General features: G+C 54.8%; 5 protein-coding genes across 5 annotated transcripts; 2 read left to right on the top strand and 3 right to left on the bottom strand.

Moving 5' to 3' along the window:
• Positions 1 to 62: 62 nt before the first annotated feature.
• On the top strand, positions 63 to 2,007 carry BO72DRAFT_518810 (FAD-binding domain-containing protein; the record flags this gene model as incomplete). Its single annotated transcript, XM_040949671.1, has 3 exons — positions 63 to 354; positions 444 to 961; positions 1,042 to 2,007. 3 exons carry the CDS (start codon positions 63 to 65, stop codon positions 2,005 to 2,007), a joined length of 1,776 nt encoding a protein of 591 aa, XP_040805302.1.
• Positions 2,008 to 2,658: 651 nt separating this feature from the next.
• On the bottom strand, positions 2,659 to 4,149 carry BO72DRAFT_369604 (aromatic prenyltransferase; the record flags this gene model as incomplete). The annotated part of the gene is made up of 3 exons (XM_040940925.1): positions 2,659 to 2,764; positions 2,873 to 3,088; positions 3,179 to 4,149. 3 exons carry the CDS (start codon positions 4,147 to 4,149, stop codon positions 2,659 to 2,661), a joined length of 1,293 nt encoding a protein of 430 aa, XP_040805301.1.
• Positions 4,150 to 5,084: 935 nt separating this feature from the next.
• BO72DRAFT_369214 (putative aspartate transaminase) lies at positions 5,085 to 6,505 on the bottom strand (the record flags this gene model as incomplete). Its single annotated transcript, XM_040940906.1, has 3 exons — positions 5,085 to 5,155; positions 5,253 to 5,358; positions 5,423 to 6,505. 3 exons carry the CDS (start codon positions 6,503 to 6,505, stop codon positions 5,085 to 5,087), a joined length of 1,260 nt encoding a protein of 419 aa, XP_040805300.1.
• Positions 6,506 to 8,257: 1,752 nt separating this feature from the next.
• On the bottom strand, positions 8,258 to 8,671 carry BO72DRAFT_492707 (nuclear transport factor 2 family protein; the record flags this gene model as incomplete). The annotated part of the gene is made up of 1 exon (XM_040948316.1): positions 8,258 to 8,671. The coding sequence occupies one exon, from the start codon at positions 8,669 to 8,671 to the stop codon at positions 8,258 to 8,260; it is 414 nt and encodes a 137-aa protein (XP_040805299.1).
• Positions 8,672 to 9,381: 710 nt separating this feature from the next.
• BO72DRAFT_483406 (acetyl-CoA synthetase-like protein) lies at positions 9,382 to 12,207 on the top strand (the record flags this gene model as incomplete). The annotated part of the gene is made up of 1 exon (XM_040947800.1): positions 9,382 to 12,207. One exon carries the CDS (start codon positions 9,382 to 9,384, stop codon positions 12,205 to 12,207), a length of 2,826 nt encoding a protein of 941 aa, XP_040805298.1.
• Between the last annotated feature and the right edge of the window lie 328 nt (positions 12,208 to 12,535).

Genomic DNA, 12,535 nt, shown 5'->3' with positions numbered 1-12,535 from the left:
CTCATACCGCAGTTCGGCGACGGGGGATCTATGAGCGAGCATAGGACTTTCATAGAGCTACGATGTTTATCTCGTCTTCTGCTATTGTCGTTGTCTGGCTACTGCTATTGATAGCAGCCAGAGAGACGATTTCCACTCCAACCGGTCGTGGTTCGCAGGACTGCCGCTGTATGCCAAATGACCCCTGCTGGCCTTCATCCCGAGAATGGAATGCGTTCAACCGCACCGTAAACGGGCATCTGGTCCGGATCCGACCGGTTGGTTCGGTCTGCCATGGTAGAGACTACGACCCAGCGGGATGCGCTTTCGCCAGAAACTCCACGCATGACTCGCTTTGGCGCATCGCCGAAGCAGGTGAGCACATCCTTCCATAGCTTCTACTACTGCACAGCGATTTCACATTGCTTAAGAGGCGTATCCACTAACACAACAATCCTCAGCAGGCGCCCTCCAAGCAGTCTCCTGGGAAACCCAGCGATACGACAACGGAAGCTGCTTCGTCGACACCCCCCGCCCCATTCCCTGCAGTCAGGGCCGAATCCCTCTGTACGCGGTACTGGCGCACTCCGCCCAGGACATCCAGAAAGCGGTGCGGTTCGCACGCCAACACAACCTGCACGTCGCCATCCGCAACATGGGCCACGACGGGATCGGCCGATCGAGTGGGCTGGGCTCCTTCCAGATCAACGTGAGTTTTCTGAAGAAGATGAACTTCGCGTCAGACTTCATTCCACAGGGTGGAGGGACGTCTCGTGGGTCGGCGCTCGCCCTCGGGGCCGGGGTGTTAGGGCTCGAAGCCCTAGCCGCCGGCAAGAAGGAAGGGGTGAATATGGTGACCGGCACTTGTAGTTCTGTCGCGGCATCGGGCGGGTTTGTGCAGGGCGGCGGACTGGGATTTCTGGGGCCTGCGTATGGGATTGGGTCGGATAATGTGCTGGAGTTTGAGGTTGTTACTGCTGAGGTGCCTTCCCCCCTACCCCTTGGTTCTAGGTCCATGGTGCTGTTGCTGTGCGTGATTGCTAACCACTGTTTACATGCTAGGGCGATCTGGTGGTGGCGAATGAATACCAGAACGAAGACCTTTTCTGGGCCCTGCGCGGAGGAGGCGGGGGCACGTTCGGAGTGGTAGTCCGTACCACGATCCGCACGTACCCCGACGTCCCAGCCGTGCATTTCCTCCTGACGGCCAATCTTCCCCGGCAACAGAATGGAACCACTGGCAGTGGGGATCAAGCCATCTGGGCCATCACCGCCGAGCTCACCAACCTGCTGCCCGCGCTAAAGCGCCTGGACAACAAGACCAGCGCCATCATCGTGCCGCGATTCCTGGAGGATCGCGCGGTGCTGGAGGCCCACGTACTCTTCGTCAACACCAGCGATACAGGGCCGATCGAACAACCCCTCGACATGATGCATGATGCTCTCGAGGCTCAGGGTCTCTCCTCGGCGTACACTTCCGAATTGACCGTGTACCCGGAGATGTCCGCCTGGCTCAACATCCCGCGCCAGCTTAACGGGGGCGGCTACGGACTCGTCGAAGGATCGGTGCTGATCTCTGAGGATCTCTTCTTCTCTCCCAATGGGACCTCTCATATAATGAACGTGCTGTCCAATCTGGAGTATATAGTGGGAGACTCAGTGGAGATCCTGATGTCAGTCGGTGGGCAGGTCAAAGCCAACAAGGACGTCATCGAGAGCGCCTTGCTCCCTGGGTGGCGCGAGGCTGAGCTGTTGCTGACGATTCGACGGACGCTGCCACCAACATCCTTGACGAAGACGATGGTCAATAGTCAATTGCCATTTGTGAGGGCTCTGCAGGTACCCTCGCTAGGGGTATACTACAATGTTGTCGATATCGAGCAGCCAGACTCCCGGCGAGCATTTTGGGGAGACAACTACGAACGGTTGTATGCGATCAAGCAGAGGTGGGACCCCGATGGGTTGTTCATTGTGCGGATGGGAGTTGGGAGTGAGGATTGGGATGAGGAGGGGATCTGTCGGGTGTAGACTTTTGTGTGATGGTTGGGCTTGATTACGAGATATTCTGAACTGATATGGACGATGACGCAGGTTGCGTGACGCGACGCTTGCCGACTCACTCCTCCGTATTGTTCGAGGCAGGACAGTAGACTAGATGCGGACATTCAAACCCTAGGTTGACTAAGCTTGCTACGATCTGAGTATTTTTGTAGCTAGAATTACTTAGGCCTCCACTCATAAAGTCTCTCTGTTGTGAGTCACGGTTTAGTGTAGTCTATCTCGTGCAGGATGTTCCACAGCTTGTCATAAAAAAATTAACCGAAGTCATTGCTCGAAGTGATACAATCAGTTGATGATGAACAAAGGACTTTTTCAGAGACCCTCGGACGAATTGGGACCTAGAGTTAAGCCCTTCCATTTAATGAAAGGCAGGCTGTAGCTAGGAGAGAACAAATCCTAATATTCCCCGCCCACTACTGATTGCAAAACCATAGCACTAAAAGTTCATGATTCCTAGCGAGATTTAGTAAATCCGATGCGGCCACGAACTACGGAATAGAAGTACATTCTTCATTATTAAATCATAAAACCGAAAGTACACACATAGCCAGCTGAAAGGTAACAATCCAGACTGCAATTAAACGCTCAACCATCCACCCTTCCAACCATCCTCGGCGCTCACAGGCTTCGGTAATACACAGTAGTATACGGCCCCTTCTTAGGGGAATAGGAGAACGAGAGCCAGACCTGGATATCCGTCGTCTTCTCCAAGTCGCGAGTCGAGCTGCGTGCAAGACGATGTCAGTACGTCATTCATGTCTCTTACCAGCAGTATCGGGTTACCACAAATAGCCAACAAACGGTACCCAAAGAGAAGAAAAGGATAGCTCACAAGCAAGCGACCATATTCTCCCGATACACGCGCGCCTGCTGCGCCCACCCCAGCCGCTCAAAGAACGCGACCACCGCGTCGATGACCGCATCCTCCGTCATGCCAAACAGCGGGAAGTACACCTTGGGCACGGGCCAGGGGTCGCCAGGGTGGATCTCGTAGTTGACGATCAGGAACTGCTGGTCGTAGTAGAATTGTGGCTTGGAGGTAGTAGAACTACTAGTAGCAATCATCTTGGCTGGATCGGGAGCCACGACCGACCCGCGCTCACCCGCCTTCGGCGCACAGGCAAACGGCAGATGATACCCTTCGCGGACCTGGAGGATCGACCACAGCTCGTGCAGGATCCCCAGCCCCTTCTCGATGCCGGGACAGTCGCGCTCCCGCAGCCTCCCACCCAACGTCCACAGCTCCGCCAGTCGGTCCGTATTCACGATGTAGTCGTGGATGTAGAACTTGAAGCGCGTGCGCGCGAGATCCACCAGGTCGCAGCCGAACTGGATCATACCGCGCGGGTGGAAGGAGGTCGGGGACGCGGGTATCATCGCGTCCGGGGTGCCCTGCTTCTCGTCTAGAAAGGCCTGGATGGGCCGTATGCCTGTGCGGAAACGGCTGGCGGCGCCCTGGTCCACCTTGCGGACGGCGTCGAGGGCCAGCGTCGACGCGGGCGTGGCCGTCGCCATAGATTTGCCGACGACGAAGGTGTACAGCTTGACGACCATCTTGCCCTCCTTGCGTAGGTCCAGGGCGATGCCACTCTGGGTTTTGAAGACCGGCGGCAAGGGGCTTTCCGTGGACAGCAAGTGGTCCTCTTCCTTTTTGTTCAGGGTGAGGTCGCTGACCAGTTGCTGGTAGAGTTGAAGGTCGAGATGGATGCCGTCGACCTGAGCGTATCGGGCGAGCACCTCGGGGGTAGAGAGTCGGTTGAACGGGTCTTTGCCGGGGACCCCGGCGAGGTAGTTCACGGGGAGGAACGCCAGGCGGATAATGCAGCCTGACTCCTGAAAGTTCTGGCTAAACTCAAGGTTGAAGACGCCCCGGTAGAGGTTGGGGCGCGGGTTGGCTGGAGATGGACCCAGCGCGGGGACGACGTGCTGGGCAAAGAAGGCCAGGTACTGGTACTGTTTGTGGATCTCATAGTCGGCGTTGTGCAGCATTCGGGCAAGAACGGGCGCCGCGCGGTGCCACCAGTCGTGTTCATCCTGGGTATGGAAGAGTAGGGACTGACTGAGAGAGATGTATGGAGATGGCGCGGTGGGTAGATTGCCTTGCGCCATGGTTGCCATGCTGTGGAAGTATGCTACGGAGTTGAATATAATCGAGATATGTTGACTGATCGGACGATGCGGGTCACGGACCTGTATGTTGTGCGGCAGATATGAAGCAGTTTATATCATCTACGCACAGCCAGATACTTCCAGTCTGAAGCATTCAGCTCCATCTCACGATATCATAAGTGTCACCGGTCTGCCTGAGCTTACCCTGCTCTCTTGCCAAGCGTAGTAGTTATCCTCGTGAACGGGCCAGCCAATTGTGCTTTCATATAAACGAGTTGAAAGCTTGGGCTGGCTGGGTCGACTCAGCTCTCGGAGTATTCACTCGGCTTCCTGGAATTTATGGGGATATTATCGTCCTGCCAAGCGCATCTACCACGATAGGGCTCCCCGAATAAATGTTTCCATGCAACCACGACAGAATATGCAAGATAGAAAAGGTTAATAGCAGGAAGAACGATTAATTGCGAAGAAAAAAGGAGCGGTATGACATTGCATGCAGGGTCTCAGGGACCCCACGTGTAGGTAGAAGTCAGGGTATGGCAGGGCAATGGCATACGAATCTAACAGAAGCAACGAGTGTCAAGTAGCGATCGGAATGGCCGAGCTGAGATGACACGATTCTTCCGGACAATATTCTACCGTGCCCATCGTGTCAGGTCATCTATCTCGCATCGGGCCACGTTTTCATATTGCTTTTTGCATCCAGTCAACATACGTCGCACCGCTCGTATACATGTACCCCTCCGCCTCCCAAAACGTTTTCCAGACCCTTGATCCCTTTCACTCGAGCATTCCCATGTTGACGTTGCACACACTCGGTTCTTGATCCGACTCTAGTAAGTTGTGAAAGGGATCTCGTGTGAGCTGAGTGGATCATGATGACGATGACAATAAGAGAATCTATCCTGCGAACCATGTTGCGATAACCCGCAAGCTTAAACCCTCTCAACAGTCCTCACCACTTGGTAGATTGCTCTAGCGACGTATTCGACGTTCTTGGTGCTCACTGTCCTCGACAAAATTAGAACACTCGTTGAAATCAAGTGTCGCAAGACGTGCTCGTGATCGGACAGGAGAGATGACTCGGGCGCAGTGTAACTTACAGCCGCTGATCGATATCCTCCCAGATTTCAGCAAATAGATGTGGTATTTGATCTTCAGGACTTCGACCTGCGCCGGGGTCAGGTCCGTGTAGCAGAACATGCCGTTCTACAAGGTACAGGAGGTTAGTCAGAGCTCGTGTGTCGGGATAAATCAAGATCGGGACTCAAACCTGTTCAACGATATGCCGCCACGAGCCTGGTGCTTCGAGCCGGATCAGCTCATCGTACAGGGCTTGTCGCATGGCTGTCAGACGCTGACTCATGGTCCTCAGATTGCTTTTCCACTGCACGTTCATTCTAGAATTAGACAATATCGTCCTGACAAGTCTACTGCCCGCTGTGGGAGCGACCGAATACTCGCTGCGGATGAGATGGCAAAGGTTGTTGACGATGACATCAGGGGCATTCCGTGTCCCTTCCCCAAGAACATAATGGAACGCGCCGACTCGCTGCCCGTACAGACCAAAGTTCTTGGACAGACTTTGTGCAACGCAGAAGTCTATGTTGGGCTTCTCGGCCAGGAAGTGCCGAATCGGCCAGCTGTCCTTGTACGCGGATCCAGAGACCAGGCCCTGGTACGCAGAATCAAAGAAAGGGAACAGACGCTTGGACTCGACCAAGTTTGCCAGGGCTTTCCATTGCTCTTTGCTGGGGTCCACCCCGGTCGGGTTGTGGGCGCAGGCTTGGAGAAGGATAACATCGTGCTCTTGCGCCTCGGATTCGAGAGTGGACATCATCCCCGCGAAATCGAGGGAACGAGTGGAAGGCGAGTAGTAAGGATAGCTCTTGCAGGGGACGCCGACCAGCTCCCATATTCTCTGGTGATTGTCCCACGAGGGATCCGAGAGCCAGACGGCTCGGGGCTTCAGGTGTGATGCCAGGAATAGGGCCCCGAGGTGATTCGCACCAGTGCCTGCGATGGTCTGCACGGAGGCGATGCGCGATTTGATTGCATTTTGCTTCTCGCTATATGAGGAGTGGCTGCTGAAGCCAAATAGCAAGTCCCTGGCCAGCTCAAGGAAGGTTACGTCGCCTTGAATGGACGTGTATTCATGCCGAGATCGGTCGACCTCTGCCAGGTGACGCTTCTCGGCTTCCTGTACAACTGGCAGAGGCCAAGGCTCGCTGTCATCCGTGCGATAGGCTCCCAGACTGAGATTCACCTTGCGTGGGCTATCGTCCTTGGCGTAGGCACGATTCAGGTTGAAGATCTCGTCCGGGGGCATTGGCGTTAGGAGGGGCAGTATGCTCATTGTCGCTGTTTGACACATCCTGTTATGCGTTGCGGTTTTGTCTTGCTTCGATGAGTGGAGATGAGTTCTTTGGAGATAAGTTAAGATGAATGGCGTCGGAAAGTCAGGTCACCAATGGATACGTGTTGTTTAAATATCCTAGGCAGAGGAGGGACCAGCGTGAGCTAGCATCTGATATGTGTGGAAGTCTTATATTTCATTCAAGCACAATTTGTGAACACAAATTGTATTCTATCCTACCATGCGCTTGTGCAGGGGCTCTAGCAAGAGAGTTTACAGTTTGTGTCGGTGGCAGAAGGTCTATATCCAGCATTGAATTGCAGGCAGAAAGATTCATCTATACAGTTGTATGCATATCCATTCTATAACCGTGGCCTTCTCCCGCCTCTAGTTGCACAATAGCCCGCCTAACCCGATGCCGCTTTTAGTGAGCTTGTGATATACTGGAAGTCGTAGTAGGCAATGCTACAAATGACTAAAACAACCTTCACGTAAACAGAAAGCCCCCTGCTGATGACAACAGCGTTTCCGTTTTTGGTGGCCAACACAACACCTGAGATTCGAATTCTGTTAAGCGAATACATTCCTCTTCCTTCCGAGACACTACAAAACTAGCACGTTCAACAGACACAATGCTCGTGTTCTGACGCTCTTGCTAGTCATCGCAAACGAAAAGTGTTACAGGATACAGGTGAATGGGTTCTTCACAGTGCTGGGAGTCCTGCGATGCGGGGTCGTATTACCTGCCCAGATTGCAAAGGCACTGTCTGGATTCTGACTCCGGGGTTTGTCACCACGTTCGAAGCCACTCGCGGTGGTTGAGACTGGTGAGGCCTTGTTTTCAGCGCTCCAGATTGTGGGTATCGGCTTTCCTACCAATCTATATCTACGGGCTGTACATAGCCACATTAGGTTGAATATTGACCCTGCTGATTTATCAAGTTGACCATATTTGAGAGCCTCTCATACGGCAGTTTTTTTTTTTAGCTTTCATGTCCAAGTTCCTTGCCTATGACAATATCCATCCTACTTTGGAAGACTTTACGTCCAGTCCTGCGTCTTGTGTAGCTCACAAGGTAGAGAACCTTTTACGGAGGAGTCAAGTACATCGCAGAGCCGCACCTGACGCATACAACACTCACCCCCGGGATTCGAAATCGCTGGATGACACAGCCGGAGTGGAGCAACTCCGTAAGTACATGCTGTCGCTGACGGAAGATAAGCTTTGCGGTGCTGGGGTACCCCTGCCTTCTCCACATTGATGCTTACAAATTATACGAGAGTCTCTTCGTCGTACTACGTTACCAGATTCACTTGAAGACTGCATTGACCGGATGTGGCTATCTTCCAATTGACTACATATATCCCGACGAATCACTGGCGAAATATGGTTTTGCAAGGTTATCGAGGAACGCACGGAAGAATTTCTCGTATGTGCTCACAGGTTGGTATCACATCGGGCTCTGCTAGACAAATCGCTCGAGATAGACATATCCCTCAGGATAAGTGGCAAGTATCATGCGCAGGGATACACCCTGCAATTTTTACGGAGGAGGTTACACACGTTGGGCTGGTGCTATATCAGGTTCATTCTCAGACTATAATCCACGACGCTGAGTGTATAGGCGCACAACATGACAGCGGCGAATCCCGGACACAACACCCTACCAACAGCTGAGCCGGACGATATCAAATCTTACTCTCCATTGCATGTCGCAATCTGGCAACCCTCCTCCTCCCCCCAAGTCACCCTCAGAAGGCATTGATGGGTAGGTGCTCTACAACCCTCCGCTCCGCAATCCGCCATCCCTCCGCGCCCTTCACCAGACGATCATCGTAGTACCCATAGATCCTTCGCGGTGTCCTGCCAAGTTCCCCCGGGAAGAAATGTATGCCGATAGCGTAGGTCCGGGCGGTAGCAGTGACGGGACTTTGCAACTGGATGACCTGCGTGCCCGAGCAATGGTACGTCGTGACGCCCCGGAAGTGTGCTTCCATTAGGCCCTTCAACCCGTCGATGCCTTGGAGTGTGCCCACAGGCGGTGGGTAGTAAATCACGGCGTCCGGTGTGAAGGCTTCGCTCAAGAGGCGGGGATCGGCTTGGTCCAGGGCCAGTGGCCAGTGAGCGATGGCATTGCGAATGAGATCGTGATCGGAGACGGACATGGTGCCTCAGTAGCAGCACTTAGCAGACTGGTGAAGAGGGTAAGGCTGTGAAGAGATGCCAGAAAATAGTATCACTATCGCCACCTTTAGGCGGGCTAAATGCCTCTAAGTCGTCCTGCTCTGACCGCTATTACTATATCATTTCTCACCGTGGTGCACAATTCAGACGGCCGCGTGACTCCTCTCTGAGCGAGTCGTGTGCAGCATTCAATCAACTCGGGATACTCGGATACTCGCAATCGAACGGTTACACATGCGGCTGAATAGGTCGTAACATCGGGGCTTGTTGGTCTTTCGATAGTGTGGATTTGTAATCGAATACGATAGAAGCCTTGTCTTTGTGCTTCTAGAGGTAACATGACGAGAATTTGTAGGGAAGAATACCCTAGTACCCAGACGTCATGGCGATGTCTAGTGTGTAGGAGTCCCAATGGGGTTGCGGATATCGGCTTGTTATGCGTATGTACCAAGGTATATCAAGGATTCAAATTCCACCGATGTTTACTTGGCATAGTTTCTTGACGATCCACCTCCATCGTTGTTTGTGCAAAAAGCTTGGCTAGCAGAGTTTCTTTTTAGCCCTTCTCCAATTCAAGGATTATTCACAATCTAACACATCAACCAATTGAAGCACCTAAGTAAGCACCTATCCTAGGTTTAACCTTATCATGCAGTCTAGCTAATGGTACTGGTATTATTCCTCAGCGATCATGATACAGACACTTCAACAGGCTTTGGAGGCTGCTGCCGCCAGTCCAGATGGCGGGGTGATGTTTATCTACCCCCTTGGGAACCCAGACGAGCCGGTGGAGATATCCTATGCCCGGCTGCTACGTCTAGCACGGCAGGCCGGCTCTGCTCTGCAGTTCAAACCCGGGTCCATCGTCCTGCTGCATTTCGATAACCACTGGGACCGGGTACTATGGCTCTGGGCGTCGCTGCTGGCCGGGTATATTCCCGTGATGTCGACGCCCTTCCCCGACAACACCAACCGACGGTTGGTCCACTTGGAATATCTGTCTGAGCTCCTTAGCTCGCCAGCATGCTTGACCTCGACCAGAATGCTGCCTGCATTCGAGGGTCAAGAGTCGATTGTGCCGACCTGTGTTGACAAGCTGCACGTTGAAGACAGCAATATACACTCCTCGGATGATGCAGTTAGGGCTAACGCCCAAAGCCTTCATCCGGATGCGACTGCCGTGCTGATGCTCACGTCCGGAAGCTCAGGGAGCTGCAAAACGGTTGCCCTCACCCACGAGCAGATCTCTGCGGCCGTCACTGGCAAACATGGTATCATGCCCATCGCTCCGTCCACGACATTTCTGAGCTGGGTCGGACTGGACCACGTGGCCGGGCTGGTCGAGATCCACCTCCAAGCCATCTTCACAGGGCACAGTCAAGTCCTCGTCGAGGCGCCAGACGTCCTGATGGACCCTGGACACTTGCTCAGCCTTGTCGAGCGACATCGCGTGGCTTGGACATTCGCTCCAAACTTCTTCCTCGCGCGTATGCATCCTACGCTGCAGCAGCAGACGCCGGAGGGGAAAGGCCACGGGAGTGGTGGCTGGGACCTAAGCTCTCTACAATACCTCACCTCCGGCGGGGAGGCCAACACCACCCAGATGTGCGAAGAAGTCGCCACCCTGCTTTCTCGCTACGGGGCACCACGCAATGTGATTGTCCCCGGCTTCGGAATGACCGAGACCTGCGCTGGTGCGATCTTCAATACCCGATTCCCCGAGCACGACAAGCGTCACGGGTACGCGATCGCGTCACTGGGGCGCTGCATGGCGGGCATTCAGGTTCGAGTCACTGATGGCACCGGGACCAACATCCCAGTCCCAGCGGGGACACTGGGCCATCTGGAAGTGAGCGGTCCGGTGGTGTTCCGGAGCTATTTCCGCAACGAACAGGCCACACGATCGTCTTTTACGAGTGACGGATGGTTCGTCACGGGGGATCTGGCGATGATCGACAAGACCGAGGATGGTCATCTGCTCCTCAAAGGCCGGGTGAAAGATGTCCTCAACATCAATGCAATCAAATATAACCCGACCGATATCGAAGCCGGGCTATATGAGGCGGTCCCGCAGCTGACTTACGGCTCGGCGTGCTGCTTCTCCTCCCTCCCACCGGACGGACACACGGAGGAGATCGTCATCGTCTATCTCCCCTCGTACGAGCGCGAGGATCTCGAGGCACATGTGCGGACGGTCCTCGCCATCCGACAGACATGTCTGGAGATGACCGGTTCTCGGCCCCAAGTCCTGCCGCTGAGTCGCGCCAGCGTCGCGAAGTCCTCGCTGGGCAAGCTGCCACGCGCACAGATCAAGGCGGCATATGAGCGGGGCGAGTACCGGAACGCCGCCGAGGAAAGCGCGGAGCGATTTGCCCTGTTCCGCAAGACCACAGAACAAGAACCCCGAGACGAGTTGGAACGCCAACTGCTCGCCATCTTCATCCACTCGGTCGACCACGCCACGGAAGAGGAGTTCGGGGTGCAGACCTCCATCCTCGATCTGGGGATCACCTCGATCGAGCTGATCAAGCTGAAACGCCACGTGGAGAGAGACCTCACCTGCATCCAGCCAGGCAGCATCCCACTGAGCACGCTGATGCGCAACACCACCGTCCGGGATCTGGCCAATGTGCTCCGCGGGTCCACCTCCGCCTCCACCTCCTCGGCACCAAACTCGACATACGACCCCGTCGTCCCCCTGCAACGCCGCGGATCCAAAACCCCCATCTGGCTCGCCCATCCCGGCATCGGCGAGGCGATGGCCTTCATGAACCTAGCCAAGTACTTCACCGACCGGCCCATCTATGCCCTGCGCGCAGCGGGGTTCAACGACGGCGAAGCCCTAGCGACCTCCCTGACCAACATGGTCCAGCAATACCACGGCGCAATCAAACGCCACCAACCGCAGGGCCCCTACGCGCTAGCCGGGTATTCCTACGGGGGGATGGTGGCATTCGAGCTAGCCAAGCTGCTGGAGCGCACCGGCGACACGGTCAAATTCCTGGGCTCGTTCAACCTGCCGCCGCACATCAAGGAGCGGATGCGCCAGGTGGACTGGAAGACGGCGCTGCTGGATCTGTGCAATTTCCTGGAGTTGCTGTCGGAGCGTCAACGCGTGGATCTGGGCAGCGAGTTCCAGGAGATCTCGGACAGGGACAAGATCCTGGCTCGTGTGCTGGGAGAGATCGATCAGGAGCGGTTCGCAGAGCTGGCCCTCTCCCCCGCCGCCTTGGCGAACTGGGCCCAGGTCGGGCAGAACCTGCACCATCTCGCGGTGAACTACGAGCCCTCGCCTTCGGTGGCGAGCATGGACGTCTTCTACTGTAATCCGATCAAGGAGGTGGCGTCGGGCAAGGAGCAGTGGTTCAACGAGTTCATCAGTCTCTGGCGGGACTTTACGCGGTCGGAGCCGCGGTTCCATGAGGTGCAGGGGTCGCATTACACGATGATCTCGCCGGAGAATGTGTTTGGGTTCCAGAAGACGATGAAGGCGGCGCTGAGTGCGAGGGGGCTTTGAGGGGCTGTGTGGTGGATGCGGACTTGGTGGTTGGTGGGTCGAATGATTGCGTTCCCAGAGTGAGAATGGTACATTCTGTGATTTTGTCTTGATGCTTGTTTGTTGTCTCGGGTTGACGGGTTCAATCCTGTTCGGCTTGGGACAATATAGATTGCAGATGTCTAGCGTATTTTGAGCTCATCTCAATACATTTCGTTCGTTTAGGTCGAGCCAGTAGGGCAAGATTGCCACCTGTTGTAGTCATTTCCAGTGACGCAGTCTGCACAGGCCCAGTCGGTAGCAGACTAGTACATTCCAGAATATACAGAGGGATATTGGTACCTAAGAC

Source organism: Aspergillus fijiensis, assembly GCF_003184825.1.
Source record: "Aspergillus fijiensis CBS 313.89 unplaced genomic scaffold BO72scaffold_6, whole genome shotgun sequence".
In the NCBI taxonomy this organism is placed as follows: Eukaryota; Fungi; Ascomycota; class Eurotiomycetes; order Eurotiales; family Aspergillaceae; genus Aspergillus; species Aspergillus fijiensis.
Note: the sequence above shows the minus strand (reverse complement) of the source record. Positions and strands in the feature narration are given on the sequence as shown.